Source organism: Canis lupus, chromosome 16, assembly GCF_048164855.1.
Source record: "Canis lupus baileyi chromosome 16, mCanLup2.hap1, whole genome shotgun sequence".
NCBI lineage: Eukaryota > Metazoa > Chordata > Mammalia > Carnivora > Canidae > Canis > Canis lupus.
The window spans coordinates 51,502,837-51,530,702 of record NC_132853.1 but is presented as its reverse complement, the minus strand read 5'-3'; the positions used below and the strand labels follow the sequence as shown (position 1 = coordinate 51,530,702).

The 27,866-nt window shown below is 37.8% G+C and overlaps 1 protein-coding gene across 1 annotated transcript in view; it reads right to left on the bottom strand.

The window, feature by feature from the left end:
• The window catches only part of NSF (N-ethylmaleimide sensitive factor, vesicle fusing ATPase), a 144,791-nt gene that overhangs the window by 68,702 nt on the left and 48,223 nt on the right, over positions 1 to 27,866 (bottom strand). The window contains exon 9 of the mRNA XM_072781373.1: positions 4,746 to 4,945. Coding sequence (XP_072637474.1) covers positions 4,746 to 4,945 — 200 coding nt within the window. The remainder of the gene's footprint in view (positions 1 to 4,745; positions 4,946 to 27,866) is intronic.

Sequence of the window (27,866 nt, the reverse complement as noted above, 5' to 3'; positions counted from 1 at the left end):
ACCCCAGGATCACAACCTGAGCTGAAAGCAGACGCCCAACCACTGAGTCACCCAGGTGCCCCAAGACATCTATATTTAGTGTAATTTGTCAGAGGGAATTTTCTTCATATTATATTAATGTAACCAAATTAATGTTGTGTTTTTTTAAGATTTTATTTATTCATGAGAGACAAAGAGCGAGAGAGGCAGAGACACAGGCAGAGAGAGAAGCAGGCTCCATGCAGGGAGCCCGATGTGGGACTCAATCCTGAAACTCCAGGATCACACCCTGAGCCAAAGGCAACACTTAACCACTGAGCCACCCAGGCGTCCCAGCAGTTTTTTATTTTAAGGATTTGATTTCTGTATCTTAATAAAGAAATTCTTCTTGGGGCGCCTAGATGGCTCAGTAGGTTAAGCTGCCTACTTTTGGTTTCAGCTCAGGTCACAATCTGAGGGTTGTGAGACTGAGCCCCGAGTTGGGCTCTCTCCTCAGCAGAGTCTGGTTGAGAGTCTTTCTCTCTCTGTCCCTCTTCCTTTACCTCTCTCCCCACTTGCGTGTGTGTGCACATACTCTAAATAAAACCTTTTTTTTTTTTTTTAAGAAATTCTTCTCTAGCCTTTATTCTTAAAGCTTTTGGCCTAGATTTCTTCTAAAAACATTTACTCTGGTTAGTTTATTTCTTGCAAATCCATTTTGCAATTCTGTATGATATGATAAGGACTGTATTTTATCTTTACCTAAACAGAAAGCTGATGATCTCATCCTGATTCATGGATTATTCTTTCCCCTTTGATTTGTATTATCACTTTTCATATAGCGAGTTCTTTCTGTGTTCTATTCTGTTTCCTTGGTCTGTTTATGCAAGAAAATATAACCGTCTCGATTACTACAACTTTCAGTAGTAATTGACACAATTACGTATTCCTGATATGTATATCAAGATTATACAATCATGATATATATATATATATATATGTCTTCATAATTTTCCAAAATTTTCAAAGCTCTTCAAGTATCCAAAACAAAACAAAACAAAACAAAACAAAAAAACCCCACCAAGTTGTCAAATTCCAAAATATTCTTGCCAGACTTGACTGGAAAAGCATAAATTTATAAATTAGTATCACTTAATGATATTGTCAGTATTCTTACTTGTAAACATTTTTTATCATTACTAGTTCTTGAAAAAAGAGTCTCAAAAATGTTTATGATTTTTTCCTTTAATTTTCCTGTTAAGATTTAATTCTAGGTACCTTATCTTTTTGGCTTGAAGTAAGTTAAATTTTTTTTAAAGTTACATTTCCAGTATCTTCACATTTTGAGTCTTGCCTTCTAAAGTATTTGGATTTTCTTTATTCTTTTCCCAGCTCCTCCTCATGCTTTGGAAAAGTGTGAAAGTTATGCACAATTTTTACATACACATTTCACTAACAGTTTGATGTTAATTAACAGTACTATCTTTTCCCAAATGGTATGAAGATCTTATAAAGATTTAATTCACTTCCCATGTCTTTTTTCATATTTTAGTTCTATCCTTCACAAAAAAAGTTTTTTTAATAAATTAATTTTTTATTGGTGTTCAACAAAAAAAACTTTATTGATGACTATTATTGCCATCTTATACAGTGATTATTAAGTTTACTTCTTTTAAACATTTTATTGTGAAGTATGGCATACAGAGAGGGAAAGTTCACAAAATATGAATGCATGTTTCAAGGAACTATCACAAAATGAACATCCATATAATGTAACAAGAAATAGAACAGGGTTAGCATTGTGGGAGCATGTCCTTACAACTATTCCCAATTTCTCTCCTCCCATTATTCCCCATAGGTAACCCCAATCTGATTTTTTATGGTAATTACTTCTCTCTCTATTTCTATAGTTTACCACCTAAGCATATATCATCAAACACTTTATTTTCGTCGAACCTTGTATAAATGGAATCATACAATCTGTATTCTTTCTTGTCTGGTTTCTTTTGCTCAACATTTATTTGTGAGATTCACAACTGTGTATAACTATAGTCTGTTTATTTCTTATTACTGTGTAATACTTCATTATATATTTACATGACAATTTATCCATTCACTGGATATAAAGTTCTAAGTGAACAGTTCTCTCTTAGCTTCTGAGAAATAGCATTCAACTGATTTCTGGCTTCCATCATTTGTGTTAGTATTTTCTATCACTTTTCATTGCTTTCATCCTTTGTCTCTCGTTATTTCTGTCTAACATCTTTCAGTGCCCTAATTCTCTCTTCAGATGTGTCTAATCTGCTGTTTTAACCCACCTACTTAATTTCAGTTGCTGAATTTCTCATTCCCAGAATCCCATTTGATTTTTTTTTATAGTTTTCAGTGCTCTGCCAAAATTCTTAACCTTGTTTCCCTTTGAATGTGATAAGTGTAGTTATTTTAAAGGTCTGTATCTGAGAATTCCAATACCTGGAGGTCCAATTTCGATCACCTTTTGTTTCTCTTTCTTCAAGTTCTTTATGTCTTTGTATACCTGACTGTTCTTGATTATAACCAGGCATTTCACCTGCAAACTACAGAAGTAATTTGTGGCCCTGCATGATACTACCTTTCTCCAGGAAGGATCTACAATTCTGCTGGATGCCAAGGGACACTAGTGACTTAGAAACCTTCAACTAATTTTAAAGAAAATTTTATATTTAAAAGAAATGCTATTCAAAGCTGGTCTGCAGCTTCTGTGACAGCATGTCTACTTCCCTGCTTCTATTGTGTAGCCCTCCAGAGTCCCAGCTCAAACTGAGGCATGTTCATCAGGTATCTTCTCTTCATAAGCCACAGATTTTTAAACTCTGCCCCCTTACTCCTGCTGGCCTGTTAAAAGGGCTGCATAGCTGTTTAGCAGCTCCTTCCAGAAATGGCTAATATCTCCAGAGGAATAGTGACCCTACACACTGGGACCTTTTTTTCTGAGCCTCCATTTTCCTCCTCTCCAGAGGTTTGCTTATATCTATCAACCCCATACTATCATTAGTCCAGGATTCATTTTTAAATCAATTTCTCAGCATGGGGACCCCAAACCACATAGCTCAGGGGTGATGGTGGCAGTGGTGATGGCAGTAGTGATATGCATGTGTGTTTTCAAATCCTAAGCATGAGTTAAGAATCCGTAGTTCAGAATTCCCATTAGAGATTCTTTAACTCCCACAGCAGAACTCAGACAGCTAAATGTTTTTATTTCTTCGTGCTGGTGAGCAATTTCTAGTCCATTCTTTTCATTGAAGACACAACCCCTTTGAAGGTTTCAGTTCCTAGTTCACACCTTAAGTAGGTTAAAAGACTTATTTTCTGCCTACTAGTGGATACTAAAACCCAAACTCATACATTACCAAAACCAAAAGCTGCAGCTCATATCTTTACCACTCTAATTTTCAAAGTTTTTTCATTTCTGAAGATGTCCTTTTCTTTTCTGAGAAGTAAATTATGCATTTAATATGATTTTAGTTATATTTTACCCAGCATTTGAAGATGTTTATAGAAGACAAGTTTTCAGGTTACCTAGTCTACTGTGTTGCTAGGAAATCCTATGGCAATGTTTTTAAACATTGTCAATGAAATAAATCTGGCAATGTTTTTAAACATTGTCAATGAAATAAATCTGTTAATATTAGTGTATTAGGGTTTTCTAGAGAAATATAATCATTAGATGGATCTATAGATCCATCCTACTGGTCACCTGAAAATACATACACACACACACACACACACACACACACACACACACACACACAGATCTATATAGATCTAAATAGAGATCTACATCTATCTACAGAAAGAGTAATTATAAGGAATTGGGTGACGCAATTATGGGGGTTGATAAGTCTCCAGATCTGCAGTTGGCAGGCTGGAGACACAAAAGAGTCAAAGGTATAGTTCTAGTCCAAAGACTTGCAAGCTGGAGACTCAGGAAGAGCTGAAGTTTCAGTATCAGTATAAAGGCAGAGAAATGCTGATATCAGTAGATGCTGAAATGCATTATACTGATGGCTCAGATAAAAGCAGTCAGGCAGTAGGAAATTCCCTCTTAGGAGAGGAGCAGCCCTTTTGTTCTAGTCAGGCTTTCAACTGATTGAATGGGGCCCACCCATATTAGGGAGAGCAATTGCTTTACTCAGTCTACCAATACAAATGGTAATCTCACCCAGAAATATCCTCACAAACACACCTAGAATAATGTTTAACCAAATGTGTGGGCACTCTGAGACCCAATCAAACTGACATAAAATTAACCATAACAATTGGTATACTCTGGTTTGACTTTTAATTAATTTTTTCTAAGACCCACATTAAACTTTCCTTTGAAACCTAACAACTCACACTTGTCATTCTACAACTGAGGAGACTCAGTGCTAAATAAACTAGCTTTCTGCACATGAACCTTACATATAGATAATCCTATAAGTCATTTTATGAATTTAATTTCCTCCTTTTCCAAAGGATAAATGAGTTCAAGTCTCTGAAAGTAAAGTGGAATAAAAGTGGCACTTGAAAATAAATTCATGATCTGCTTTTGCAAAACCTTTGGCTTTTACATGTGGGTAATAGCATCTGCTCACATCATGTAAATTCCCCATAATCCCTGGTTCAGTGATATAATACAGTACTAAATAAATTTTACCTGCATGTTTTTCAAAATATGGATCACATAACAAGTGTTCCCCCATAGCTTTGGGTTTCATTCATCATATAAGTGATAACAAACTTTTACTAAATTATATTAACATTACCCTCCTTTGCTCCTCTTCAGCATCAGCAAAGAGTTTACGAATGTTAGCCTCTGATTCTCCCACATATTTGTTAAGGATTTCTGGCCCATTGACCACTTTGGGCTCCCTTGCATTCAACATCTTGCCAATCTGTCGAGCCAAGAGAGTCTTACCACAACCTGGAGGCCCGTACAACAGGATGCCTTTAACATGTTTGCAACCTAAAAAGGAAAAGAAAACAGTCTTATATCAACTAAAATCCAAGTAAGATATCTGAAGGAAAATTTTCTTTCTTCTTAGTATGCATGTTAGGAAAACTACAGTCATTCCATTAACATATAATATCCAACTGCCATGAGCACAACAAGAATGAACAATTAAAGCTCTCCCCCCCCCTTTTTTTTAAAGTAGGCTTCACACCCAACATGGGGCTTGAATTCATGACCTAGAGATCCAGAGTCCCATGCTCTAGTGACTGAGTCAGCCAGGTACCCCTAAAACTCTTTTTTTAAATAGAAAATCCAGAAACAATTCCTACATGAGTACCAATATTTGAGGGTGAAAGCTGCCAATTAAAGGTCTTTGGAAAAGTATATTTGAACTATCATTTAGAACAAATATTTTTAACTCTGAAAAGGTCTCTGACCTAAATATCTAATTAGGAACTATTACTTGTTTTCCATTATCTTTTACTTTAAAGTCAAAGAACAAAAGAGATCTACTTTTAGGCAAATTTAACCCAACACAAAATCTATTATGATACAGGAGGCTATGGAAACTATATCTTAGTCATAGAAATTACAAGTCTACCTGTCAACACAAGCCCTTGAAGAATGGGCAAACATGTTTTGCATTGGCTGGTATAGAGCAATCCATAGGATCCAGATGGATGTTACGACTTGGTGGATAAAGCTGAATGTCCTACTTCATGTGACTAATGCCAAAGGAGGCACATGCTTTTCTCAGCGCCACCCAGATAAAGATGAAGTTTCAAAAGAATAGTATTCAATTCTTTCCTAGGTAAGCATTACTAAATGCCTTAAAAGGTGTCAGTAACAAAAGGGAAAGAATAAGACTGGTGATTTAGACTCCCCAGGATTTTTTTAACCAACTCTTCTTGAGCATTTACTCCATTTCTAAGATTTCAAGGACCTGTGGTTTCAGTTTACTAACTTTAGGAACTCTCACCTTTCTAGCAGTCTCACACTTAGGATGCGTGAATCTTTTGAGTTTTTTCCTTTTACTACACCAAAAAAAACACTTTGTGAAATAACGATTTATTAGTTTTCAGTGTTATGCTCAAAAGTACAGGTGAAAAAGAAAATTTCTAAAAATGAAATATAAACAGTATGTTTCCACAGATAATAGTTAGTCTTTATTTGGGATGAAAGTCTTAAAAATAATTTTAAAAATTATGACAATATATTTAATAACTCACAAAAAAGAAATCACAAGGTACAACCAACTCTACTATATATTTTAGATTCTGAGTAGGAAGACCCTTTGGGTTGCCAGTATGGTCATTGCTTCCATATGTCAAAAAAAGACTCCCTTTTAAATCCTTTAAAGAAATGAGATCTGTGTTTATGGTTAGATTTGTAGAGACAGGGGAAACTTAGTGGAAACCCTTAAAGGCTTAGAGTCTTAACTCTTCTCATCACAGAGTAAATTCCTGGCCTGAGAAACATGGCTCAATAAAATGTCTTTGCCCTTGATCCACCCTTGGAGCACAAGTAGTAGTGAGACAAGGGGTAAGGCCTGAGCTTCCCCTAGAAGCCAATATCATGAGGCACTGCCAGCATCCAAACCATTGGGGCACTTTTAATGAAGACTTTGGAGCCTGGCCACTAATCTTACCCTCCAAGCCAACTGCTATCATCATGATTTGAAATTATTCATATAAACCACAGCAGAGGCAGGTGGTCATGGCAGTGGTAAAACAAGGCACAGGAAAGGGAAGCCAGAAAAGAGAAATGAAGACTTGCTGAGGACCTACAAAGTACCAGGCCTTATCTTCATCCTCTAATTTAACTTTCTCCAAGTTTATCAATTTCCTCCTAACAGTACTTCCTTCCACATTAAGCTATACTTTCAGAACACCTGGGTGGCTCAGCGGTTGAGCATCTGCCTTCGGCTCAGGGCGCGATCTGGGATGGAGTCCCACATGAGGTTCCCTGCAAGGAGCCTGCTTCTCTCTCTACCTCTCTCTCTCTGTGTGTGTCTCTTATGAATAAATACTTAAAAAAAAAAAAAAAGCTATACTTTCTTTCAGGGGTTTTCAACTCCTTATCCTTCTTACAGTTCTATTCTACTCCTCCCACAGGCCTAAACACAATATGACTTTTACTGCACCTTCATGTTGGTCACAGAGCACAGCCAGAGAAAATCACACCACTGTCCTGACTGGGATTCTCACAGTTTCATGTTATCCAATTTCAGTTCCACACTCACTGTTTCTCAATACCGCATGCCATCCTTTACTGGTTTCTGTTAGTCCACCTCCCAGTCGTCACATTAGTTATCCAGATCTTCACTCTCCTTCTCTTCTCAAGCAATATCTCATGCACTTAATGCATAGAAAAGATCTAGATTCCTACTTCACATATTAAAAAAAAATCAAGTATGAATTCCCTTTAGCTCATTGCTTCTTTATCCACAAATTCATCTGCAGACATCCATTCTCAACTTCACCATGGGTTCTCAAAAGAGTTTCCTTACTCTTCTCCAAAGTTAGTTGCAATTATTTGTTTATATACCTTCTCCAGTAGACCATGAACTATTCAAAGGCAGGTGCTATCTCATCAATCTGGAATCGCAAACATCCACCATAATGCCTAGCACATAATATGTACTCCGTAAATGACTGAATAAGTAAATTGTTGTTGATTCCTTTCCTCAAAGAAAATTAGGGAAAGAAGACCATTTTAAAAAATCATTTGAAGCTCTTAATTTATGAAGTGTTTACTTTCATAACTGAACTAATTTATTCTTATTTTTATTTTTTTATTTTTTAGATTTTATTTATTTATTCATGAGAGACAGATAAGAGAGGCAGAGACACAAGCAGAGGGAGAAGCAGGCTCCATGCAGGGAGCCCGATGTGGGACTCGATCCCCGGTCTCCGGGATCACGCCCTGCACTGAAGTTGGCGCTAAACCACTGAGCCACCCGGGCTGCCCTACTGAACTAATTTTAAATACCTAATAAAATATTTATGGTGACTGGGACCTTGCAAATTTAGCAGAATGAAACTATATTAATATATATATATATTGATCTTCCTCAACTTATGATGAGGTTACCTCCTGATAAACCCATTGTACGCTGAAGACAGCCCTTGAGATAGCATAGCCAACTGGGAACCATGGATGCTGCTGCCCAGAATCGTAAGAGAATATTGTGCTGCCCATCTCTCGCCCAGGAAAAGACCAAAATCCAAAATTTGCAGTATGGTTTCTATTGAATGTATATCACCTCTACACCATCATAAAGTCAAAAAAACCATTAAGTCAAACCATCATAAGTTGGGGACTGTACGTACTAGAGTCTTAACTCCGTAACTCTGTTTTCATATGTGGAAAATGCTCAATTTAATGTGGTTTGAGTTAAATGGACTCAGACTTTATAAACAATTCACAAAATATTACCATGAAGTCTGAAAGAGATAAAATGTATATCCATGGAACTACTGTATATCATACAGATCTCTGAAATGATAGAATCTATTCAACAGGACACCAATAGGAATGTCATAAAGGCTCTAGTCTGCATTAGAACTGTAATTCTTTCAGGATCTCAAGAAAACACATCAAAAATATACAGTGACATGTGAAGATTTTCAAAATCCACTTCCACAAAGGAAGCAGTTACTTGAATAAGCAGTGGAAATGGGACTTTGTTATTACTACTATTATTATAGCCTATTCTGACTTATTAAATAAGCATTGGTCTCTAATTTTAAATGAGTCATAAAAACTCTTCGTAAGTAATTCCATTCAACAAAAGTGTATTAAGCTCCTGTTTGGACTAGGTATGAAACTAGGTGTTAGGGATACAAACATGAAAAAGGCAGTCCCTACCTGCAGGGCATTTCTGGTTTAGTAGGAAAGACAGAAATAAAAATAGGTTATCTACAATATAATATGACATTATCAGAGATATGTATGAAATGTTTTTGGAACCTGGCCAAGAGAGATTGATTCTGCCAGAGTAATGGCAGAAAATTAGGGATGGACACAGGGGAAAACAGCACTTAGTGTAGGACTTGAAGGACAGCAGGAGGTTCATGATTGGGCACAGGAGGGGAAATGGCACCTAACAAGGAAAACTAGCATGATCAAAGGCATAGAGGCATGGACATAGAAGCCATCCTTTCAAAACAGCCAGTAGTAACCTGTTGCAGCTACAGCCTTAGATGGGAAGGGAGGGGACAGAAGGGGGGGGAGGGGAGGGGTAGGGAGGGAAGGGGAGGGGAAAGGAGAGGAAGGGACGGGAGGGTCTGAAGATGAGCTGATAGGCTACCAACTATGGAAGGCCTTGACACCATGCCCAGGAGTTTTTCATTTGTTTTATAAAAACCCTGAGGCTTTTAATCAGAGAAGGTGCACAGTGAAATATATGTTTAAAAACTAACTGGTGGTAGAGTGGAGGAAGGACTAAGGAATAAAGATCAGAGGGTAAAAGTGTAGTGGGAGGAATGTTTTTAACCTTTTCCTGGGGACACTGCCTCACTGGCTGGCTCTGGATTTTTGCCAATTAACCTTTCATTTCTGCCCAAACTCTCTGGAAGCATTTAAACAAATGGGTCCAGAGGCCTTAGGAGGCCACCTCCCTACTGATGCCCCAGCTTTCTCCTGAGCTTCTGCAGGACATTAAGATGTGGCTTTGATGCTAGAAAGGCCTCTAATCTGTGGCCACTGGACTGCATTGTCTGTAAGCTGAACTGACTGCTGTCACCTGGTCTTTCTTTATGTCTTCTTAGTGTCTCACTCCTCAGAGATCAGTGCCCTGGCTGGTGAACTACATAGACAAGAGCAGGAAAGAAGAGAACTCAGTGGAACTGGCTCATTTAAATTGTCATATTCTCTCATTCTATCTCTTACTTTCTTTCCTATAGAATAGTCTAATGGGCCTTTCCTGAAAAATGCACATGTACAAAAAATTTGCATGTAATTTTGAGGGTATTCTTAGATCCTCTGAGGTCTATTCATGAAATCCAAATATAAAACCCCTGAATTTATTGAAATAACCCAGACAAGAGACAGGAAATGGAAAGAGGCAACAGTCCTAAAAAATTGTAGCAGGAAAAGAAAGGAAGATTTGGGAGATATTCATCAGAGCTCAGAGACCAAAGAAAACTAAGAGAAAGAGGAGGAATCAAGGTTGACCTTAAGGTAAGTAGCCTGGACACATGGTAAAATGATGATAACCCCAGAACATAACTAATAAGTTAGCAAGAGGAGGTTAGAGGAAATTAGAATTTTGTTTTTGACTATAACATATTTGAGATTCAGGCAGTAATGGTCATTAAAAATACAGGTTGAAAGCTCAGAAAAGATCAGAACTACTGGTTCTATGTTTTTGAACACCTGCTCTGGGCACATGAAAAGCCACAAGAAGTTTTTTTTTTTTTCCCCCACAAGAAGTTTTAAGCAGAGGAGTGTGACAATAGGAACAAATGCTGCAGAGACAGAGGGTGGGAACTGGAAAGAGAATGCTAAATTTAAAAACCAGGAAGTTCATGCTGATCTGGGCCATAAGGTCTTAGGTCGGGGTCAGATCATTTCGGGTTGAGGTAGAGAAGGAAGCTAAATAATATAAGCAAGGACAGGTACCACAATTTGGGGAACCCTGGGGATACAAAGGAGGGATTTCAGTAGATACCTTGCAAGGAAATCTCTTCTCCCAAGATTAGAAATTAGTTAAGTAAAAGGGGGTTGAGGAAGTGAGCTGAGATTATACCTGTTGGGCTCTACTTACTATGTGAAGCAGGAGCTAGGTCATCTACAAAATGAAGAATGAGGAGATGATCCTGGAAAGCATGATAAAGGTTTGTTAAGAACATAGGAAACTGGGAAAATGTGTAGAAACCCATGCCTGAGCAGACAGGTGCCAACAGGTAAGTGAATTCAGGTCAATGAGGGACTCTCCTCTTTGTTGTGATTATCTAAGCTACTCACAGTGTTAGGTAAGGTGCAGACTCTTACTCAACTCTATAAATACAAATTTCATTAAAGCTGGCGTAAGAAACATGACTTTTTTTGGTTTTAACTCCTTTATTTTTTTTTCAAAACTGAATCTTTAAGTTGAGCAACATGAGGCAAATAACAGCATAAATTTAAAGTCAACATATTTATAACTAAATTCTATTACCTAAGTTTCCCAAAGTATGAAGGCAAAACTGTCACATGACTTTTTCTCATCCACAAAGTCTGAAGCTTTATCTTCATTCACATTTTTTCTCCTTCCTCTATCACTTATATAAGTAAGAACTATATGTTTGTGGGCTAACAGCATAATCAAACATAGTTCCAAAGGATTTCTTCTCTTAATTTCCTGTGTTCAATTCCTGAAGTGCTTATTTTACTAACTGCCCCTGTTAATAATCATCTTCTTAAGAATACCCAGTTTTTATGTGGTTAAGGCACAAACATATTAACTCTTGGTTATAGTAATTTAAAGGATGATGGTTGTGAGAAGCATATCTAAAATGGCCAAAAACAGATTTTTTAAAGATTTTATTTATTTATTCATAAGAGACACAGAGAGAGAGAGAGAGAGAGAGAGAGGCAGAGACATAGGCAGAGAGAGAGAAGCAGACTCCCTCCAGGGAGCCCAGTGTGAGACCTGATTGCTGAATTCCAGAATCATGCCCTGAGCTGAAAGCAGAGCTCAACCGCTGAGCCATCCAGGCATCCCCAAAAACAGATTTATAAATGATATTAGAATTTAAGTTGCTAATTATATTTGAATATAGGAGTAAATAAAGTTCTGGGACAGAACTAACTCATGCAACAAATGCTACATTTGGTGGTAGGGATTATGAGGCAGTTTTCTTCAGACTACTTCTATTTTCTCAATGAAATCATGAGGGTATCAGCTCCTGGTAAGGATGGATTGGAAGAGGTGGTGCTAGAGGTCTGAGGAGAATGGAGAAGAGGAACTAGTCACCTTAAAGAGAAGAAGAGTGGGCAGCCTGAGTGGCTCAGCAGTTTGGTGCCCCCTTCAGCCCAGGGCGTAATCCTGGAGACCAGAATCGAGTAACACGTCAGGCTCCCTGCATGGAGCCTGCTTCTCCCTCTGCCTGTGTCTCTGCCTCTCTCTCTCTCTGCATCTCTCTGTGTCTCTCATGAATAAAAAAAAATTTTTCAATTTAAAAAAAGAGAGAAGGAGAGTTAAGTGGCTAGACTAATACAGAAGAAATAGCAAGAAATACTGATTCCAATAACACTTAGGGCCCATCTGAGATGTGCTTCTTAAATTTAAATTAAGATCAAACACCACAGTTTGTGCTCTTCTTAAGACATATTCAATAGTCTGGGTACTAACACAGAGTAGGCAGGTAGCTAAGACTTTGACATACATAGAAGATGAGGAGCAAGGCCATTAAGGTTGTATTTGAGGACATATATGATAGACCATGAAACTGAAGCTGAGTAAATAGGGAAGAGAGAATAAAAAGGTTGGGAAGTGACAGAGTAAATTAACGGGAGCATCCTGTGGGAACCAAGCTGCTAGAGCTTGGGTGAGGGTAATTCTAGAAACATGGAAGAATGGGAGGCGGCTGGAGAGCAGAATGCTTAATACTGAGATTCCTGAAGTGTTGGTTACTGGAGACAGTGAAGCCTTGGGTATGACCAAAGAGGGGGTTGCTGAGATGGAATGAAGGAAAATTTACTGGAAATGAGGAAGTTAAAGAACTGTGAAGACAAATTATTGAACAAATCACTAGCGAGGACAACAAAGTCCAGAATAACAGAAATAAAACACGCTGAAGATTTCACTCAGCAAGAAAGTCAGCTTCTTATCTGGCTCCCCTGTTCCTTCTTCTCTAGCAGGGCTACTCTTGCTCTCTCATTTTGTTCTCCAAATGTTACTGACAATGAAAAAAGGTTAATGTTTATTAACCCTATCATTATATAATAGCTACCACTAAAGGTATGAACAATATAAAATGCTCAAGAAATAAACATAGCCAATGATAATGCCATTGTTTACTAAGGATTTAAGTTAATGAGACACTGGAACCTCACTGTAAGAATACATTCAGTAAAGCATTTATAGTACAAGGCTTGCTTGTACCTTATTCTAGACTACTTGTCATAAAGAGTTTTTAACAACTTCCTAGAATATGAACCACAAAACTGCATTTTAATTATGTTTCACAATAGGTATTTGTCCAAAGGACGAACATATGATTTGTGGTCAGGTGCCAGACAGATGAGGATTGATTGGATTAAACGCATTAGGAAATAAATTGAGTGAAAAGTCCTAGAGAACATTAAAAATTACTAACAGTCTTACTTTTCCGAGTACTGGTTCTCAGACTTTGATTTTCACAAACTTTTAGGCCTTTTATTTTTTTAAAAGGGGGAGAATTGTTGTCATGGGTTGCTTAGTTTTTATTTTGCAAGGTAAAGATTTCTTTTTTTTTTTTTAATTTTTATTTATTTATGATAGTCACAGAGAGAAAGAGAGAGAGAGGCAGAGACATAGGCAGAGGGAGAAGCAGGCTCCATGCACCGGGAGCCCGACGTGGGATTCGATCCCGGGTCTCCAGGATCGCGCCCTGGGCCAAAGGCAGGCGCTAAACCGCTGCGCCACCCAGGGATCCCCTATTTTGCAAGGTAAAGATTTCTTAAACAGTAACAACAAAATCAAATCTGACACCTCCTAACACCACCATTTCATAAAAAGACATATATTTTCATATCAAAAGGTAGGATGGATGTAATCTCAGAATAAAAGACAATCTTTATATTAAATGAATTGTTTTATATACATTGTTGAGATCGTGGGCTCTGGACTCAGCTTGCCTGGTTTCAAATTCTGGTTTTTCAGTTTTGCTAGCTAGAGATAATAACTGCAACTACCTCAGAAGGTTAGTATGAGGATTAAATATAACACACATAAAGCACTTAGCATATGTGCTGGCATATAGTAAGAGCTCATAAATACTGGCTATTAATTAATAACTAGCTTATACTTTACCATCTTGTTGGAGATGAGCAATGAAATGCAACCAGACTCCCAGCTGTTCTCTGAGAATTATATCATTGCTAGGTGACCTGTAAAGCTTGAAAATAAATGACTATTTTGCTTATGGAATTCTGAGACTGCCAACTGTGGTCCCTTATCTGACACTACTGTCACCTGAACATTGCAAATGATAGTATATATTTTGCTGATGGATTCAAGCTCCAAATGAGCACAGCAGTAAATGAGTTGGATCACAGCAGTTTCACAAAGATTTCACGAGTGTTTCAGTAAGTCAGGATTCTCCATGGCTTCCAGGTGGATTACTATCAGAGTCAATTCTACCTACTTCCCTTATGCCTCAGGCAGAGTCTATTCATACCTATGTCTCAAGTTTTCCAAGCTCATTTAGGATCAACACGTAGCTCATCCACATAAACCAAGCTACCATGATTATCAGTTCCATGTGTATATATCTTTCTATCTCCTCCACTCCTAGTTCTACCATAAGCATATTTCTTCTCCAAAGTCCCCTGTGTTTCTCCAACATAACTACTGTCATAATCCCTAGCTGCCACTTCCCTCTCTCAGGGAGCACACACCCTGCTCTGCTGGCACTCATCTGCAATAATTTGGTGCTACTGGGAGGAACTGAGGCTATTTCTGGGTACTTCATCCAAAAGCAAATTTGCCATCCTAGATGACCATAACCTACCCTTTGCCTCTACATTTGAGGTAGATTAGCATGTTATGCCTTCCCACCTCACTTCTCTCTTTCAGTTGAATTAGCAATTAATTCTTCAGCAATGCATAAAACTTGGAATACTGTTTGAGCCCCAGGTGTTGGTATCCAGTGACTATAATCATACAAATCTTGGTGGGGACAACTTCAAGAGGCTGTAAGGTGTATGCTACAAATAACTTGAAATTATTTCTGATCTGAGAGTCTAAATCAAAGATGACCTTATCCACTATAAGGCTTATCCAGCCCTCTGATGAAAATGATACATGAAAATATAAGATATCTAATATGCTAATTATAACCTCTCTTCTTAAAATAGCTCTATGAAAAACATATAACCATACCACTGCACTAAAATGAATAAACAGTAATGTTTGCTATTTATAGTCTTATAAAACAACATCCCAAAAAAGTGACAAGCATGTTTGCTAGGCTATTTCATTTTAAAAAGCAGTGAATTTTCTTTGTTTTCCTGAGGTGATATCAGAGGCAAGCTACATTGAGGAAGAACTGTCAGTCTCTTTTAGGTATCTGAAAGAGGAAAAATTATATATAAAAGCAACAACAACACATCGATTTTACACAAGAGTGAACAGAATGATAATATATTAGAAGTGATCTCTGTCAAATTAGCATCATGGTAAGGAGTGTTTAATTCATTTCGTGGACAACATGATCTGTAAAGAGAGAAAGTATAAAGTGGGTTTTGAACGACAGCTGATATTTAAGGGGGAAGTCCAGGTAGCTTCCAGTTCAAATGCCGACAAATCTGCCATGTTTGCTTAAGAGGGAGACTATCAACAGACGAGTGGCAAGTCAGGACATATTCACACGTCTTGCAAGCTTCTCTCTGCAGTTGTGCAAACCAGACTTGAATGCTTATTTTTAAACTTGCAAAAATACAATCAAAAGCTGATGTTAAAAAAAAAAAAAGCTGATGTTAATATTTGATCTTTTGTTTTAAAGTTTGCACAATTCAGCTTCTCCTAGAATCATGACTATGTTCTTAGTTCCATCCAACTCATCGTTTTACTAGTATGATGATTACTTAAAGAAATAGTTTTGAATTTCCAGCCATGCAGTGTGGACTTGGAGCATCACTTCCATCAACTCATAATACAGGAGCCCTGTTTTTTTATTTGTTTGTTTCAAAGACTGCCAATCAGCATCTAACACAGGCTATCATCTGCATTTGCTGAGCTGTGCACTTACTAAATATTTGAGGAAATGAAATATTTAAGACTAAAAACTCACTCCTGACCCCATTTGGCCAGTCAGGTCTCTGATCATCCATGGGTATCATTCTGTCTAGCAGCAACTTGCTGTGCCCTGCCAACTTTAAAATACTCTTAAGAACACTTTGAGTTCCGTTACGATAAAGTGAAAAAGGCCTACGCCCTGAGCACCAAGCAGCTGTGTGATGTCTACCACCTGACTGGTCTATATCCAAATTAGTCAACTGAGATTTAATATAGATCTTCTCATTAGATAGCCTAGAACTAAAGATGGGGTATGTGTAGCAACTCTCCAAACTAATCTCTGCTGACACCCCCACCCTTCTACACTCCCTCCTAGGGTGTGGCCTGGTATTTCATGAATTCTTGATGACAAAGATCATGCCTCTACTATGGCAGGTCCTGCCTTGCTGCCATCTGGCAGGATGTATTCTTATTGGTTTCAGAATTTTACAGCTTTCTCTTTCTTCTTCGCTCTCTTCCTTAGCTTTCAACTTTTTTTACTTGCTGCTCTCTCTATAAGGCATCTGCTGCAGACTAGCAAATATCTTTTCTCTAGCAGACAACTTATTCTTTCTTTTCCTATACCTGGAACTTCTACATACTCTATCAAGTTCATGTTCTTCTGTTCCTCAGAAATCACCTCCTTAAGAAATGCCACCTAACCATGTCACATCTGACTATGTCAATGTCACCTCACATCTTACGTTCTATTCTCCAACACTTACAGTTAGTAGTCAAGCTTTAACATGCACCAATGTTCAATGCAGCCTGTTAAAATGCAGATTTTCAGGCACCACTCCTAGAAATTTGAATTCATTAAGCCTGGAGTGGAGCTGAAGAAAGTGACCCTGTCCCCAGGTGAGTCTAATGCAGGCCAGAGAACACTGAGAACCATTCATAGTTAACAACTGATACTATATTAAGTCATTTTTAAGAGTTCTAAGGTTTTTATCTTATTTAGTATATATATTCTATAGCCTTAATTAAATAATAAGCTGAGAACTCAGTACACATTTTTTATTCCTTGACAGGTTGTAGCTGTAGAACACCAAAGAACTATTCTACTTAACAAGTTATCAAGAATAAATGTTAAGATTTCTTTAACTAAGTACAGCTGGGGGAGGTATGGTTTTTGTGAGAGGTGATTTGGGGGTTTTACTCAATAGTAATTCAACATGAGATAGAATCCAAGATAGAATATGGATGTCAAAAATGTTAATGCAATTCCACTGTGCATTAAAAGAAGACTGAAGTTTTGAACAAAGGATGGAGAGTTCTGGTCTATTTTAGAAAAGAGGAGACACTTGGAGGACACCACTGATTTCCAGGTATCATAACTTAAGGAGAATACAAATAAATATTAAAGTTCAGAGAAATGTGAATAGGATGGTAAAGGGCTGAAAATAAATTCTAAAAGGACTGGCTGGAGGAACCAACCAAGCTGGGAGTTTTAGCTTAGCAAAAAGATGAATCTTGCAGGACATTAGTCTGGACAGAACAGCTCTCTTCATATGCCTTAAAGGTATTCATTAGGAAGGAGAAGCATTCTTGTTCTATAGAGTCTTAGGGGAGAGAACTAAAGCTTGTAGAAGCAACAAGGATACACATCTCACTGTAAAGTACAGAAGTCTCACATGCAGTTATCCCAAAAATGGATTGCGACATTCAAAGAGAATGAGTCCCCTGTCACTGCAGGAATCCAAGCTTAGACTAAGGAACTTGACGGAAGCTATTTAGCAAAAATGGAGAGAAAATTCAAACAAAAGTATGTGAACTCAATGATATTTAAGATCCCTTACAATGCTGTTTCTAGAATTCCCTCGAGATTCTCTGACAGAACCAGCTAGTTTTGCAAAGAGAATGAGCTTTGAAATAAATATTCCTGGATGAGAAGGAAAAAAGAGACTGAAGGCTACAAAGACAATAAGGAGGCTACCGCTTATAGTTCAAGTGTGATTTCCTGAAGCTATATAAAAATACAAAAGGAATGTTACAGAAAACAAAGCAGAAGAAATATTAGAGTATTCAATAGTAGATTAAAAAAAGCATGCACACACAAATTATATAGCCCAGTGATCTTTGACAAAAGAGCAAAGGCAATACAACAAAGCAAAGAGTGTCTTTTCAACAAATGGTGCTCGAACAACTGGACATCCACATGCAAAAAAAAAAGAATCCAGACACAGACCTCACATCCTTCACAAAAAACTAATACAAAATGGATCCCAGCCTTACATGTAAAACACAGAACTATAAAACTTCTATAAGACAACATAGGGGAAAAAAAAAAAAAAAAAAAAAAAAAAAAAGACAACATAGGGGAAAAAAACCTAGACGACACTGGGTATGGCAATGGTTTTTTAGATACAACACCAAAAGCATGATCCAAGAAAGAAATAATTGATAAGCTGGACTTTGTTAAAATTAAAAACTGCTCTGTGGGGCAGCCCCGGTGGCTCAGCAATATAGCGCCGCCTTCAGCCCAGGGCCTGATCCTGGAGACCTAGGATCAAGTCCCACATTGGGCTCCCTGCATGGAGCCTGCTTCTCCCTCTGCCTGTGTCTCTGCCCCTCTCTCTCTCTCTCTGTCTCTCATGAATAAATAAAATCTTAAAAAAAAAAAAAACTGCTCTGTGAAAGTGTCAAAAGAATAGGAAGACAAGCCACAGATTGGGAGAAAGTATTTGCAAAAGGCACAAGTGATTATGTACCAAAATATACCAAGAACTCTTAAAACTCAAAAATAAGGAAACAACCCAATTTAAAAATGGGCCAAAGACCTTAATACACACTTCACCAAACAGGATATACAGATGGCAAATAAGCATATGAAAAGATGCCCTACCATCATATGTTATCAGGGAAATGCAAATTAAAGCAACAAGATACCACTACACACCTATTAAAATGGCCCCAGTCCATAAGATTGACAACATCAAATGTTGATGAGGATATGGAACACAGGAACTCTCATTCGTTCGTAGTGAAAATGCAATATGGCACAGCCATTTTGGAAGATAGCTTCCATTTGGAAGACAATACTAAACATACTCTTTCCATAGGATCCAGCAATTGCACTCCAAAAGAGCTGAAAACTTACATCCATGCTAAAAGCTACACACAGATGTTTATAGGAGCTTTATTCATCATTATTCATAACTACCCAAACTTGGAAGCAACCAAGATGCACTTCAGTAGGTGAATGAATAAATAAGCTGTGGTGGTGCATCCAGACAAGGGAACACAATTCGCACTAAAAAGAATTGAACTATCAAGCTTTGACAAGATATGGAAGAACCCTAAATGCATATTGCTAAGTGAAAGAAGTCAATCTGAAAAGGCTACATTGTATGATATTCTGGAAAAGGCAAAACTAAGCAGATAGTAAAAAGATCAGTGATTGCCAGGGATAGGGGGAGAGGGCACAGAGGATTTTTAGAGCAGTGAAAATATTCTGTATGATACCGCAAAATGGATATATGTTATTATACATTTCTCCAAAGCCACAGAATGTATAATACCAAGGGTAAATAGTAATGTAAACTACAGCGTGGGTGATTATGATCTATCAGTGTAGGTTCAGTTATAACAAAGATACCATCTGGTAGATGTTGATGATGGAGGAAGCCATGCTTGTATGGGGACGGGGTATATGGAAAAATCTCTGTATTTTCCCCTCCCTTTTGCCATGGGCCTAAAATTGATGTTAAAAAAAAAAAAGAGTCTTAATTAAAAAAAAAAATTGTATGCAAAGCAAAGGAAAAAGGGGAAAAAAAAAACCACATGATTCCAAGGACCTAGAAAATAAAGGTAACTGGGAAGAGATAACTATGCGTAGGATGAGAAAACATGTTTAATAAATGTAACAAAATTTTGAAAATTTCAAGAATTCATTTCAGTAAGAAATCTTTTTTTTTTTTTCCTTCTGGGTAGACTCCACACAGCTCGGAGCCCAGCATGGGGCTCAAACTCACAACCCTGAGACCAAGACCTGAGCTGAGATCGAGTCAGATGCTTAACCGACTGAGCCACCCAAGGGCCTCTCAGTAAGAATTCTAATGGGGGATAGTGACAGCTTTTTGAGATACAGTGATATATTATATATAGTAAAGGTAATCTAAGAATTACCACTAAATGCTTGATTTAAAGGAATGAATAAATTCACATGAAATATTACCTTTAGGAAATGGAATTATTAAACCTCCATTCTGAGCATACTAGCTTCTAAGAGTTAGAAAAACATGTTATTTGAAAAAGAAATGAATAAGTAATTAATACATACAGAACCCAAGAAGTGAAAGATTGAGGCTGGAACTGTAGCTACTAGAAGCACTGTCCTAAGCACTTTAGTAGGTTCTCTTCTATATTCATTTAAAAAGCCCTGTCAGCTACATATTACTTTTACCCTTCTTTTGGCAGATAAGGCATTGCCACTTAGAGTAGTAACATGACTTTCCCCGGGAGACACAGTTGGTAAACAAGATAGCCAGAACTTGAACATCAATCTGCCTGATGCCGAGCAAGCACTGTAGGGACAGCTCAGCTACTGGTGGCACTGGGTGTCAGCTCTGCCTGAGACTCACGTTCAGCGGACCTAAGGGAGAACCTGGAAATTCATTTCTGGGTATTTTTTTTTAAACTCCCTGAAATTATTTTTTTTAAAGATTTTATTTATTTATTTATTTATTCATTCATTCATTCATTCATTCATTCATGATGGGGGGGGGCGGGCAGAGACACAGGTAGAGGGAGAAGCAGGCTCCATGCCAGGAGCCGGACATGGGACTCGATCCAGAACTGCAAGATCACGCCCTGGGCCAAAGGCAGGTGCTGAACTGCTGAGCTACCCAGGGATCCCTGCTGAGCCACCCAGGGATCCCCCTCCCTGAAATTCTGATAGACTCCAAAGACTGAGAACCATTGTGTTACTAAATAGAAGTGGCATCAGAAGGAGAGACACTTTAGAATAACCGCCAAAAGTGAAGAAACATGGTGAGCTCTTCAGAGAGGAAAAAGACAATGCTCAGCTAAGGAGGCTAAGCACTTTGCTTTCATAGGCTGGGGACATGGAGACCTATGTATCACTCTCAACTCCCATAGATATTTACTGAATATCCATTAGATACCCCCAAAATAGGCTAAGCTGAGTTCTTTAACGAGATAAAATGGCCTTTGGCTAAGTAGCTTAATATTAAAAATCAAAGACACAACTATATAGAAACAAAACAGATAAAGGGCTAAGAAAAGCCAAAGAGGAAAACAATTGCTTCTACTGGGAAGATATGTGAGGGATCTTCCAGAGAAGGTAATCAAGCTGAAACTTGAAGGATGAGCTTCCCTGACAGAGTCTATGTGCAGACTTCATATCTCACTAAAATGAGGCATTCATATGTAGTAGTTCCAGAAACATTTCTACATCTAGTCTATTTTCCCCTTTTTACTAGTGAAGGAATGACACTAAAGAATCATACAATTGGTCAATGACAAATCTAAGAGTAGGCTCCAAAACTCTTGACACCTTGTCCATCAGTTTCTCAATAACCCATTATGGTTCTTACATTTCTCTCTCTCTTGCAGAGAACCTATTTAGTGATCAATTTCATCTATAACATCTTGACTTTTTAAGAAGGAAGTCTAAATTTGGCAGTGCATGAAAAAAGGGTTTAACTTGGGAATGCTCCTTAATTCAGCAATTCCAATTCCAGGAATTTGTCCGATTTTTTTTTTAAAGATTTTATTTATTCATCACACACACACACACACACACACACACACACAGGCAGAGACACAGGCAGAGGGAGAAACAGGCTCCACGCAGGGAGCCTGACATGGGACTTGACCCGGGTCTCAAGAATCACGTCCTGGACTGAAGGCGGCGCTAAACCGCTGAGCCACCAGGGCTGCCCAGGAATTTGTTCTAAATAAATATGGACATGCAAAAAATATTCAGCTTCAAGGGTCCTTGTCACAACATAGAGTATAATAGTGAAAAAGTAAATATATTTATATGTCTAATTGTAGTGGACTGATTAAATAAACCATGGCATTATCATTCTATAAAATAAAGAAAATTATAGAATATTTAAGAAAAACTTCATTACTGAGTGGAGGAAAAGAGGTTAAAGAAGAGTAAAACACATTTTTGTCCCCCTCCATAATACATATATACATATATACATATGTGTGTATACATATACAAAGTAAAATTAGTAAAATTATATACTCCAGATATTAATAATAGTTTTCAGGTATTTTCTTTTACACTGAGTAATTACACGTCTTTTTACTTATGTGTATTTTTGAAATGATGTGTTTCTATGTTTCTAATAGATGTGTTTCTATTAAAAGAACTAGTAAAAGTATTTTTATAAACAGATATCTTAGATATGAGAGATCTAAAAGACCCTATAAAAGCCAGGAAGATGATGAGATTTTTTTTTTGAAAAGTACTGTTTCAGGGATCCCTGGGTGGCTCAACAGCAGTTTGGTGCCTGCCTTTGGCCCAGGGCGTGATTCTAGAGTCCCGGGATCGAGTCCCACATCAGGCTCCCTGCATGGAGCCTGCTGGTGTGCCTCTCTCTCTGTGTCTCTCATGAATAAATAAATAAAATCTTTAAAAAAAAATAAAAATAAAAAAAATAAAAAGTACTGTCTCTGGAATTTCCAGGCCCACCAGAGAACCTAAAGTGATCTATAGGCAGGAAGGGGCTTTCTGAATCAAATTCAGATTCCAAAACTAATGAAGCTTATTCTAGAGAATAGGAAGTATGGCTTCACATCCGACTTATGAAATTTGGAATAAAAAATCTAGTAATAAATCAAATCATTTTCAGTGGTTGAATCAAGAAGCCTAAAGGGTACCAGCCTGGGAGTAAGGCAATTTGGATTCTAGCCCCTCTTTCTGTGACTTTAGCTTAAATATGCTGCTTACTCTCTGGAGGCCCAATGTCCTCATCTACAAAATAAGAATGACATGAACAAAAGTCAGTGTTTCTCCAACGTGGTATTTCCTTGGAGTATTAATAGTTGTGTCTTTATGTGTATATAACAAGTTTAAGTAAATTTGGAAAATTTTAGACTAGATCATTTCTAAGGTATCCTACTCTAACCTGGTCTAATTCTGATTCAAATATATAGCTACCTTAATGTACTTAAATCTATCATATTTGTAGATATACTGTCTATTGGTCGTTATCTCATAGAGAGGAGTATTAGATAATGCAAAATGGGGAACAATCCTTTTGAGCAAATGTCATCTGCAGACACTATTTTGCCCCTTTTGCTTTCTGTCCTCAGTTGCTGCTGTCAAGGTATGACATTTCTATATACTTGAATCAGATTCAACCCATTCAACTTTTTTTTTTTAATTTTTATTTATTTATGATAGTCACAGAGAGAGAGAGGCAGAGACACAGGCAGAGGGAGAAGCAGGCTCCATGCACCGGGAGCCCAATGTGGGATTCGATCCCGGGTCTCCAGGATCGCGCCCTGGGCCAAAGGCAGGCGCCAAACCGCTGCGCCACCCAGGGATCCCCATTCAACTTTTTAAAAATTCATTTTTAGATAAAATGAAGTAAAGGATTCAATCTTTTGTCTGTGGTAAGAAACTGTCATCTTTCTCTCCTTGTGTGGCCATGGCGTCCCACCTGGAGCCATTACTACTTCTAAAACAAATCTAAGTTTTGAACAATTGAGTTCTATCATTTATTATCACATATGGGCAGCCTTCTCCAGCCAGAGAAAGAGACTACAGAGTCTATAACTCAAGTAAAGTATGTCTTCCCTATCTCTCTTTGTCTAAGCTCATCAGAGCCACAACTGGTTGTCTAAATGAGGAGTTCCAGAAGTCAAATAATCAGGTAGCAGACAGAAAAGCAAGAGGAATCAATCAAGAGAAGTTTTGTAGAAAAAGTCCAATAATACAGGAAAAGCATCAGGCAAAAATGCAATTGTGGATCAGCACAGAAATGTCCCTGGAATGTGCTAATAGTCAGCAGTCTGGATAATTCTCCTACGTATATCTGAGATTTGACGGAATATATCTAATGTGTGGCTTGGCAGCATTCTAATTACAGGTTTATCCTGTAGTAACCATTCATTATCAAAAGGCTCTTAAGTCTTGCTAAGTTTTCTCCCTCATGATAGGATTCTAGGTAGATTTTTAAAAATCAAAGCACTTCCAAAAAAATTATGTCATCGTGGATAAATTCTAGTAAATACATGTATAAATAGCATAGAAGTTCAAGCTACAGATATGTATATCTTTATGTATTAGTTTCTAGTCACTCTGGAACAGGAACAGAACTCAAACTATCTCCTCCCCAAAGAAAAGATACCATGTGGGAGCCTAATGTGTTAATAAAGAACTCAAAGCCACAAATATAGGGAATCTTTGAGTACTGAATACATTATCTACAGTAACTTTCAATGTCAAATGTTACAGTATTAGGAAAATGGTATATGGAAGGGATTTACTACTAACTTCTTCAAAAAACTTGAAAGAATATCATGTTATTTAAAAAGAATAAAGCAAAACCCAAGTTTCTTGCAGGTTTTTTAAATTTATGAACATATTATCAAAGGTATATTGCTCCACGTAGCAGTCATATGGAATTCTAAGAAAAGTCTCTTTAGAATCATGGTAGAAGTACTCTCCTAAATAATTCTTGTATTAAGTGCCGGGCAGCTTTTTGCTAACCATTATTGCTAATTCTTTCTTCCATCTCTTTTCTTCCAACATTCTATATCAAGATAGTCGTTTTTCTAAATCAGTATTCACATATAAGAAACTGACAAGATTTATAGAAGTGGTATTTATCAACTCCTCTCTGATGGAATGTGATAAAAAGTAAATATAAATCAGCCAAAGTATGAATTCACAAATAAGGAAAAAATATTTCGAAGTGTCCCCTTGACTACCTTATCAACAAACACTGTTCAAAATGGATAATTACCAAACACTCTAAGAGGATAATCTAAGGCGTTAACTATTTTCAACAGCCAACAAAAGTTTAAGATAAGGAAATAGATCTATAAACATTTGGTTAAAGGCAATGGATTAAAGATTTTTGCCTCTCACAGAGCTATAAGAGCACCTTAGGCAACAGAATCATACCAACCAACCACCTCTATAGAGTGTTTGATAGTGAGGATGAGCAGAAACAGAATAAAAAGATTGTGAACTGTCCCTGGGGTCCACAGGTAAGAGACAGTAGCATGACCCTCAAAGGAACAGGCTGGGTGGAACCCAGAGCATGGAGGAGGGGCAGAGGCTGCAGGAAGAGGGGAAGTTTGGCAGGGGCCAGAACACATAGGGTTTGCAAACCATGGAGGGAGTTAAGGAGAGCTACTGGGGAGTTTTAACCAGTGGAGTGACAGGATCAGACTTGCCTTTTTATAAAAATCATTCCAGTTAGTGTGGAGAATGGACTACAAAAGGGCAAGGCTGAAGGCCCAGGGGCAATGCAGGTAATGGTGCCCTAAGGAAGGCAGAAGTTGGGGGAGATGGAAACACTGGGTGGACCTGAGACAGCAAGAGACTGCAGTGCTGATGGTCTGTTCTATGACTAGAAGTAGAGGAGCGGGAGAGAGGACAGTTAGAGAGAAAGTGCCCAGCTCTAGCTCAGCTAGAGCACTGCCTAAGATAGAAAACAGAAGTAGGGGCATGTTTACAGAAGATGGAGGGGCCAGCTGAATAAGTTTAATTTTGAGCTGAATGAGTTTAACTTTGAACTTATCTGTGTGATCATAAGATAGACAACAGGTTATGCTGATAAAAGTCCAGAGTTTTAAACTGAGACTGAGATAAAGTATGCATATTTGAGAGTTGATGGCATAAAGATAACTGCAGCGATAGAAGTGGATGTGATCAATTTTAGGGAGAATGATCTCAGACTGAGGAATAGAAGAGATCTAAGACTCCTGAAGAACTCCAGCATTTTAAAGGAGACACACACAAAAAACCCAAAAAGGACAGCCAGAGGTAGAAGGAAAATCAGAAGCCCTTCGAGTGAGAGAAACCAAGTAAAAAGGATATTTCAAGAAAGAGTGGTCAAGAGGGCTTCTCAAACATAATGAAGATCGAAGGTAGCCTTCACTAAATACAAATAGCAGTAATTCTTCCTATCATCCCCAATGCAGGTTCTAGTTTTTCTTCATGGTAATGAAAATATGTGCAGTGATATTCTCCACCCCCAAACAGGTCCTCCTGGTCTTCTCATTTCTAACATTTTCTCAGTGAGACCTGACATCTCACTTCCAACTCCATCACCCACAATAAGTAATCACAAATTCTACCAATTTCATCTCTGTGATCTTTATCGTGTCTTTTCTTCCCTTTTCATCCCCACTGCCACCACCCTCATCCAGGTTCTAAGGACCACACAACTGGGTAGTCTGCTGGTATCCCAGGTTATGCAGCCTTTCATCTCTTCTCTAGAGCAATCCTTTCACGCAGAATAACCATATTAACTATCCTAAAACATTCACTTTGTCTTATTCCACTGCTAAAAATTCTCCAATGACTCCTCACTATAATCATTTGTTCAGAAATTTCATTCATTTAGGGGCGCCTGGCTGGCTCAGTCAGTGGAGCATGTGATTTTTGACCTTGGGGTTGTGAGTTCGAGCTTACAACTTGGGGTTGTAAATATTTGAGTTAGCAAATATTTACATAAAGCAATACTTCTCAAATTGTCTATGCTAAGGTCCAGGTTTTTTCCTTAAAAGTTTCTAAACAATATTTTGTAAAATACAATTAAAAAAACATTATGCCAATGTTAAATTGCTAAGAAAGTTTCTAAATTTTTACTCTCAGTTTCAATATTTATCTCAACATGGACTGATAACAATGGTTCATGGTTCAGCAATGATCTATAGACCACATTCCATAACAGCCTTGATGTTGATAACACATGGATTAAAATACATTATAATTATGCCTTCAAAGGTCTTAGAGCCATGGTGCTCAATGCAGGGCAATTCTGCCATTCAGGGGAAACATTTTTGATCACTACACAGGGGAAGGGGACAGGGAACTACTGGCATTGAGTGGATAGACGCCAGAGATGCTGCTAAAAAGCCTGCAACAAACAGGACCAGGCCTTTCTCCCAACAAAGAATTAGCCACCCTAAAATGTCAAAAATGCTTAGGTTGAGAAATTCTCCCTTATGAATGTAATGCAAATGAATAATTATAGTATATTAAGAAGAGAGCTACATTAAGTATCCACAAGGTACTAGGAAAGCATAGAAGAAGAAGCACCTGAATCTGTCTTAAAGGTCAAACAGGTTTAGTATTTACCAAAAAAAAAAAAAAAAAAAAAGAAGTCTTCATCTCCTGATTCCCAGCTTTCTATATACAACCCCAACCTAACTTCTAAATCTAATTCTCTGCTTTTTAACAACAGCTCTGCTAGACTGGTCTAAGCTCTGACTTCTATACCTTGCTGAGTCTGTCACTCTACCCAGGGCATAGGCAACCATTCTTTCTCCTCCTATCCAAAATGATTCAGCATTTAAGGACTCATTCAAGCTCCACCTCCTCCATGAAGTCTTCAGTGACTGGCTCTCTTTAAACTGCTATAGGACTTTTCATCTGTGCCACTCATTTGGCACTTTATCAGATACTGACTTCTGATATCACTTGCTAGGTTATAGTGCTTAACTTTTAAATGATTATTTAACATTTATGCTCCACCTCTAAGTTGACAGTTAACTTAAGACAAAGCTGCTGACACACTCAAAGCAATCACTTCCTTCCTGTATTAATGCTACAACAGGTACCAAAAAACACATGAAGAAAGCGGACTAGACTTCTTAAGTATCAGACATTCAGTCCTACAACCAATGCTTCATGTCTTTGAGCTCACAACAATTTGGATATATGCGGTTACTAGAAAGGTAATTTATAAAAAACCTTAGTGTTATAGAGAGTTCATCTACTCTCATATATTGAGCACTTATACT